Here is an 8,932-nt window from a genome sequence, read left to right as displayed (position 1 = left end):
TCCAGATTTTTCTAACATGATATCAGAGCACAGGCACCTCATCATGGATTCCCCCATCTGCCTTTTCCACGTTCTCATTTACATGTCACACGTCCACAGTCAGGGCCTGCTTCTAGGTCTAAGCTCAACAGACAGGGTTTTTAGGAGATTCAGTATACCAGTATCTCTGCTTCGCTCCTAAAAGATCTGCCTCAGATCCCAGACAGAAGTTCTTCCCTTTATACAACTTCTTTATATTCTTTAAGGGTGCTACTTAAAGCCATAGGAACGAACCTCTCCCATTTTTTTTTTCAACAACATCTATACCAATAAAATTAGAGTTTATCCAATTCAGATATTTCAGGAGACAGTCAATGCAGCCAAGTGTCAGGATGAGGGGGAAAAGAAGCGGAGAAGAAGATGTGAGAAGATGAAGAAAATAAAGATTTCGAAGCACAAGGTTTCGGTTATTCTGCCTCCTGGGCAAATACCTCATCACCAGTATGATATCCTCAAGAAAGCACAGGTCCCAGAGTCAGAAAACCAGCCCCAGATTCTTCATCCTGTCATAACTCCCATGCATTCTTCAACGAGTCACTTTAACTCTTTGAATCTTAGCCCCCGTGTTATAAAATGAAGATAATCATAGTAATATCTGTACTCTCAAATTTAAAAAATAATTTTCGAAAACCATATCAAAATATCTTATAAGCTATGAAGTGCAGTTGACGTGTTAGTTGCTCTTCTCTCTCTACAACTGTACCGGAAGGAAGCCCAGTTGATATAACACTTTCCTCAGGGATGATTTTACCTCCTTATTCCTGAGGCTGTAGATCAAGGGGTTCAGCATGGGAGTGACTAGGTTATTCAGGACCTGAACAGTGGCATCCAGCCAGGGACTTGGGGTAGGTCTTAGGTAGATGAGGACCACTGGCATGTAGAGAAGTAGAACAGCAGTGAGGTGGGCACTGCAGGTGGAGAAGGCGCGACGTCGGCCCTCCGCAGAGCGAATCTGTAGGATGGAGTAGACAATGCGACTGTAGGAGGTAAGGATGAGAAGGAAGCAGCTGAGGGGCATGAGGCCCACACTGATGAACCCCACCATCTCCAGGGCGGAGGTATCTGCACAAGCCAGCTTCAGCATCACTGGGATATCACAGAAGAAATAGTCCACTTCATTGGGGCCACAGTAGGGCAATTGGAAGGTGAGAGTGGTTAGAAAGGTGGCCTGGATACAGCCAAAAAGTGAGGTTCCCAGGGCTAGAATGGCACACACTCTGTGGCTCATAATTATTGTGTAGCGCAGAGGGTAACATATGGCAACAAAGCGGTCATAGGCCATCACTGTGCACAGGAGACACTCAGTACAGCCCAGGAAATGGTAGAAGAAGAGCTGGGATGCACAGCCCGCGTAGGAAATGGCTCGGCTATTCCCTGAGAGGTAGAAGAGCATCTTGGGGGAACTCACAGAGGGAAAAAATATGTCACACACAGACAGCTTACACAGGAAGAAGTACATGGGAGTATGAAGTCGAGTGGAGGAGACAATTGCCAGTAGGATGAGCAGGTTTCCCATAAGGGTGAAGATGTAGAAGGACAAAAACAGGACAAAAAGCATGGTCTCCAGATCCTCTGTGTGTGGGATGCCCAGGAGGATAAACTCGGTCACCACTGAGACATTCCTCATAGTTGTGAGAAAGTCGGACCTTGAAAAGGGACCCAAGACACAAAAGTCTGAACGCCGATATCAAATTATCAAGCTTTTTGCTGATAAGTGCTTTCGCTGTGCTTTTAATAAGCAACAACCAGCCTTCTTATGAATGGCACAACCTATATAAAAATATCCGGTAATAAGAAATGCTTATTTCAGAGCCACAGTCTACTCAACTTCTGGAAAGAATGTTTGTGGAAACAGATAGTTGTCCTCTACAACAAAATCAGAAGTTTAAATATATATTCGAAACATTCTCATGTTGAGAGAACTTTTTCAGTTGTTTAATTTATGGATTTACTTTCTTTAGTCATATTTATATTTTGAACTCTCACGATACCTTTGAGTAACAAACTCTCACTATTTACTATCTTTTGAAAAACATCAGGAAGAGAAATTGCATTAGAAATCAAAACCCTTAGGTTAAATCCTGATTTTGCCATTTATTAGCTATACTAGTTAAAATAATTTACACAACATTTTTCATAGACATAGACTCATCATCTATGAAATGAAAATTATAATTATTATAAAAACATCAACAACGAAAATACCCTGATACCAAAGTAAAGTTTATGAAATGTCTGTAAAAATATAGAGCAAAAACATAAATCCTAATGAAAAATGTTCCTTTCTTTTATGTATCTTAAACTTACTTCTTTAAGTGCCTTCCTTCAATGCTGGTATTATTTGCAAATATGTTGTATTAGATAATGTTACCGAATAGATTTAGATCATATCCTCTTCAGATTGCATTTTTCCAGATTTAGGAGGTCTAATAACCCCAACTCTATCAGGAGATGATACTCTGGTTATTCTGGTCCTTTTAACATTTTCTAAGTGGACTTGAGGCAACTCTCTGTTAAGCAAAAGAAATATTAGCAGCAAGAAAAGCGTCAAATTCATGTGATGAAGAAAGAAATACAGTGACCCATAGAGCAGAAAGACAAAAACCTTTCATAACTCAAGTAATAGTAATAACAATAAATAATAATAAAAGTAGGTTCATGGATACACACATGCCATTTAATGAATCTTTACTATGTTCCAAGGACTGGACTTAAGACTTTAAAAATATGATTCATTTTTTAAAAAATAACCCTATAGATGGAAACTGTGATTTCCATCTACAGAGCAGGAAACTGAAGCTTAGAAAAATTAAGCAAGTTGCCCAGATTTACAGAGCTAGTATGTGACAGAACTAAGACTAAAACTTGTCTCATGCCATTGTCCATGCTCTCAGTCATTAGGAAACTGTTCTCTGCCTCTGCTTTTTAAGACAGCCTATTCCACTGCTAGGCAATGACACCCTTCTGGATGGGTTCACATCATCATCTTCTACTACAGCAGGAAAAGTGTTTTTGTCTTACTTCTTCCTGGTCATTTCCAGTCTTGACTTCAGAGCACACCTTAGGAATATCTAATTTAGTTTTAGAAATCAAATAACAGGCTGATCCCATACCTTTGACACTATACCGTAATATCAACTCCAATATAAGAGCTTTTAAGTTTTAAAGCCACATTATTATGGGGATTTCAATTATAAACTGTGGCAAGTGCCACTTAAAAACATATTTAAAGAGAATGACCAAGCCAAAATGAGTAACTCACGTGCCGCCCTAGAACTGAGCAAAAGTGAAGATGGCAAAGAAACAGTGATATTCTGGGGGAGAAATGCTGCTGACAACCTGCTACTTGTTACTAATTCTAGCCAAACCGGAATAGTATCTTTGAGCCATGTAAATTTCTGAGCTCTGGATCATCTCTTCCTGGTCAGCAAAGGCTCTCAGAGGTCTTTGGTCCTTGCCTATGATCAGACATCATGATAATATATGATTATATAATTCTATTTTATTCTTAGGTCCATTTCAGGAAAAAAAAAAAGTCTGCAAGAACTGGGAAGGTCCCTGTGTGCGGACTCGTTAGTGTATGAGGAACAGGCTAACAGTGAGACACGGGCAGCAGTTTAAACACTCACAGTCCACCTGAGAATACAGTCAGGTTTTCCAAAGTGTTTTTGTAAGACCAAATTTACAGAGCTAGCACTGTTTCTCAGTAGAGCACAGAGTCCTCTAGCCAAAGGAGCTTCAGTTCTCCTACTTATAAAGAATTAAGTCTCATAGGGTTTATATAATCAAGATCTGTACACACTCGCTTTCCCTAGATTTGCCCCCTTGGAAGTTTTCTCTGACCTCCTTAAGCCCTACTTTAGACTCACTAATGGCTCTGAGGGAGCAATTAGTTTGTCAACCTAATTCATCATACAGCCATGAAACAATAGGAATGAGGTCATCAGGAAGGGATGCTGTAAAGTGGGAAATATCTATGGTCCTCCAAGACTGCATGGTAGATCGAGCTACAACTCTAACCTCATGTCACCTCCAACACTACTCTTCTTTTCATTTTTTTTTTTATGTCTTTCAAGCCTTTGCTTGTAATACATAATTTATCTCATTGCTTTGGAAAATATCTATACATCTATATGACTATATAGTTATCTCTAATAAACATCAGCATTCAAAACAGAAATCTAATCAGTTAATAATTATTCATTATGTGTAAACTATTATTATGTGCCTTTCAAGTCATTATTCTTAAAGAGAATAGAATAAAGAGCTTGTAATCCATCTCAAAAGAAAAATTATTGGCTAAATAGCTAATATTCAGTTAATAATTCAATGTAAGCACTTACCATGTGCTAAGTATTATGATAAATGTTTAAATTATTACGTTTAATCTCAAAAGGAAACTTTATAAAGTAGGTGACATTATTTGACCAAAAACAAACAAACAAAAAAAAACAAAAAAAAAAAACTGAAAAACAGATTAAATAACTTGAAGATTACACAACTAGAAAGTGACTGAGCTGAGACTCTTTAATTTCAAGGTCAATGCTTTTAAGCACTATCTTATAAATTCCAGGGTTTTTCTCTCTTTAAACAGAGATAAGATATGGTCTTCAAATGTTTGCAGGGCTGGTAAAGAGACTTGGTAATTGATGTTCCATGTGGTGACTCAGGAATTATGGGCAGATGTGGTAGAAAGACAGGTTTATTTTCAATTTAGATAGAAAGTGCTTGTTTACTAGATGTACATCTAAATGTACGTTAATAAAATAAGCAACCTTGTGAGGTAGTTACCTCCTTGTCACTGGAAATGTCCAAGAAGGTATAAAGAGAATCATTTTTCAGGTAAGCCACGGAAGATATTCTCAATTTGAATAAATAACTTGATTTAAAGTTCTTACTAATTCTGAAATTATTTGATTTTAGTTATACTGTAAAACTTTTCAGTGACACTGACTTAACACCATAAAAGTGAAACTTTAATGATGATAATTCAACTAAATCTTATGCAAAAGAAATCATGAATATGACCATAGTGATTACTGAAGTAACGATTATAATCTCAAAACTGTTGTAAAAACATTTTTAAAAGAGGAGAAACACATGTCACAGAGGGAGTCAAGATGCCACTCAGGCAGGGTCTCTCAAATGGGAATGGCCTGCTGGGATGTCTTAGTGAAAAGACCACAGCTTTAAAAATAACAGTTATCGTACATTTGCTATATACTAAAACTGTGCTGAGTGCTCTATGTGTGTTGTCTCTTGATTCTCACTAGAAATCTATTAGACAGATGGTATTATTTTCCTTATTTTTAGTGAAGTCCCAATGAATTTAAACAACTTAACTGAAGTAATAGAGTTGATTAAAGATAGAGCGATATCTCAAATCTGAGATAACATGACTCCTCCCTTTGAGTCACAAAAATAAGATAACTAATTCTGATTTTTAAATACTCTTTCATAACTAAGATCACCTTACATTTGCGGTTGTTCAAGTTGTCCAATGCACTTTTTACGTTGTTTTAATTAATTCTCTCAAGAACCACATAAGGTGGTTCTTATTAACCCCGTTTTACGAATAAGGACATTGGAACTCAGAGCAATTGTGACTTTTCTAAAGTTAGACAGTAGAAGAGCTTGGGGATTCCCAAGCTTAGTTCTCTTTCCACTACATCATCACTGCTTCCCAAAATGACTCCATACAGAAAACAGCTGTCCCTGAATGAAAGGAAAATTATTAATAGATTCATGTCAGAGATTTGAAGGAGTGTTATATATATCCTTAGGTCATTATCGTATTTATCTTGTGTTCCCTGACAAGATTATGGCCTTAAACTGGAGAGAGAGAGAGACAGAGAGAGAGACAGAGACAGAGAGAAAGTTGTTCAGCTCAGATCTGTTTCATAGAAAATGAGTCCCAGGAAGCTCAAGCTCTTTTTCTATGGTATACTTGCAGAGAAATTTGCCTTATACTTGGATCATCCTTGTTTTAATCAGAGAGGACGACAGCCCACTCATTAAACTCCTTTTTCTCAACTCCAGGAATTCGTGGTAGAACGAGCTCCAATTCTAGCCTTAGATCACTTGCAATGCTGCTCCTTTTTTTTTGGTTTCCTTTTACACCTTCAAGTCTTTGCTTGTGATATTCCAGCACCATCTGGTTTCTCAGATAATTATTCGGTAAAACTTTCTGGTTATAAGTAGCAAAACTAAGTCTAGGCACTCTTAGTTCAATGACAGATACTTCATTGTTTGTTGGCAGGGTTGGGCTCTCAGGTGAATGGGCAAGCAAAAGTTTCATTTTTATCTGTAAAAACTCAGTGGGGGAGAATTGGACTGTGAGACAGAAATGAAAGAAAGTAGAATGGTTGCTTAGTGGGGGATAAATTTCTTAAGTTGTTATTTTCCTTCTTTTCTTTTTATTTTTTTCTGATAGGAATATCTTGTCTTCCTGACAATTTAATGGTGTTTTAGGAAGAGGTGTGGTGGAAGTAAAGGAATAAATATAAGAATGAAACATATTTTTTTAGGGAGAGAGACTGGCCTCAGTCTGAACGGGAGAATCTTGAGGCAATGCTGTCTGCCATCCTTCTTGTGGCCAACTGCAGCAGCCAGGAAATAACTGCAGGGTGAGGAAAACCAATGAGAAATGAGAGCAGCTTCCCTCCTGGGCTCCCTGCCCAGACCATCAGTTCCTGAAAACAGATGGTGCTTTATATTTTCTCAAAACATGAAGCACTAGTCCTGAAACTGGGCTTAAATAAACGTGCTTGTTAATTATGACCCTTGTTTAGATTTGAGGAATTACAGTGGTACATTCATAGAATGAGAGCTCAAACTGAAAATCATACTACTTTAAAACTGTAGTTGATCTCTGCGTCTGTGAGTCTGTTTCTGTTTTGTTTGTTCGTTTATTTTGTTCTTTAGACTCCACATAAGTGAAACCATATGGTACGGTGCTAGGTGGATATAAGACTTATCGGAGGAATCACTTTATAAATTATATGTCTAACCACTATGCTGTACATCTGAAACTAATATTGAATGTCGACTGTAATTGGAAAGAAAACTGCAGTTGATTCTGCATTACAAAAAAAGACTGTTTTATTGTTGTTTTGTTTTTCGCTTTAGAAGTCCCTAAGCCCTAGCCTAGTCTGGAAGCTGAAGGGTGAGAAAAAGGGGAAGTGAACATAAGTGAGTAATACATGTCCTACATAATAAAGGGTCATTTTTTTTTCTGGGCAGAAGGTAGTTCTACACATTTCATGTCTCTTCTGTCATTACATCTACATGGCAGACTTGGATATAATCCTCTTTCATAAAAAGGCTAAGCCTTAACGTATCCAACTTTAATGTGCATATGAATTCCCTGGAGCTCTTTGTTAAAAGGAAGACTTTGATACAACAGATTTTGTGCTTGCCTAAAAGCCTGCATTGGTAACAAGCTTCCAGGCGATGCCTAGGCCTCCACAGGTCACATTCAGCCATGAACAAACTTGGAAGAAAGTCCTGGGAGACCAGTCTCCACTATGCATCTCAGGCAAATGCCAGTTCACTTCCGAATGCCAGTTCACTTGTAAGTTTAATGGAACTCAGGTCTAGGCCATCCACCACCTTACTGAACACATATCGAGGTCCCCGCTCAGAATTCTTAAATTTTCAAGGTGAAAGTGATAACAGAGGTCTAATTTAATCATTTAGTTTTACGGATGGGGATACTAAGCTCTTAAGGGGTTAAATTGTTTATTATTACTTAACTATTTAAGTGTATGGTCAGGATTCTAATACTTTTCTGCCCAGAGCCCTTTACTTGCTTCATGTAAGACAGGAAATCAGCCTACAACACAAGATATGGGGACAGGACATAGAATGAACACTGGAAGCATCAGAAAAGTTGGAAGGGAAAATAAAAGATAATAAAAACAATGCAGGTTCAATGAATAAATCTATAAAAGATCGACACAACAAAGTGCAGAGTAGAGAGAGTCACTTTAATATGGATACATCAGTATTTTAGGGGACAACACAGCAAATAGGGTCATTTCCACTAGGATAGAGTATCTGGGACGTAAGGGTCGGAAACAATCAAAGGGTGCTCCTTCTTTTCTCATGGGGTGAGTGAATCAGGTTAAGCTCTCAGGCAAAGCTGCCTTTAAAACCACTTTTTCCTTTATTATACTGGATCACAGCCTGAATTAGAGGCCTCATGGGTTCAGGCTAGGACTAAGGATTCCATCAACACCCTTTTACTAAGATGCTTCCTTGACAGTAGAAAGGTCTGAATCTCAACAGTTATGACTCAAATCCACTCCCAAGTCCAGTGAGAAGGGGCATGCAGCATTTAAGCCAGAAACCCAAGCAGAATCAATCAAGAAGGTCCCCAACAAAGCCAACGCCTCTAGTGGATCCCCTTGAGTCTTCTCTTTAGGCAGTGAGAAGGCATGCAGCATGGGCTAGCAAAACCCAAGCAGAATCAATCAATCAAGAAGGTCCCCAACAGTGCCAACGCTCGCAGTGGATCCCTTGAGTCTCTTTGTCGTCTGGAGGTTATATCTATCCCAATGTTGGCTTTCAACCTCCCCTTCGTCCTACTTCAAGAATAGAAAACTATAGCTCACCAGCCTGGTTCTCATAAGTATATAAAATCAAAAGCAAATAGAAAAAAAATAATGCAGAAAATTCTCTAATTCAGGCATTCCCTAACATCAACGCGGCAACCTTTAATCTGGAATTCGTGTCACTTGTTTTTCATGGTGACACTCTAGAAAACTTGGGAGGAACTTTACTACTGCCTAAGAATCCTTTGAACTCCAAGGAAGGGAACAGGTTCTGGGACTACTGACACTTGACTGAGGATACATGCGGGGAAAGGAAAATCCTATCCAAAGGGAACCTG

General features: G+C 38.4%; 1 protein-coding gene across 1 annotated transcript; it reads right to left on the bottom strand.

The window, feature by feature from the left end:
* Nucleotides 1–730: 730 nt before the first annotated feature.
* On the bottom strand, nt 731–1,776 carry LOC120610555 (olfactory receptor 149-like). Its single transcript, XM_039872927.1, has one exon. The coding sequence runs from the start codon at nt 1,664–1,666 to the stop codon at nt 731–733; it is 936 nt and encodes a 311-aa protein (XP_039728861.1). The 5' UTR covers nt 1,667–1,776.
* Between the last annotated feature and the right edge of the window lie 7,156 nt (nt 1,777–8,932).

The sequence above is a fragment of the Pteropus medius genome, unplaced genomic scaffold (assembly GCF_902729225.1).
Source record: "Pteropus medius unplaced genomic scaffold, Ma_sr-lr_union100, whole genome shotgun sequence".
In the NCBI taxonomy this organism is placed as follows: domain Eukaryota; kingdom Metazoa; phylum Chordata; class Mammalia; order Chiroptera; family Pteropodidae; genus Pteropus; species Pteropus medius.
This window is presented reverse-complemented; position numbering and strand designations above follow the sequence as displayed.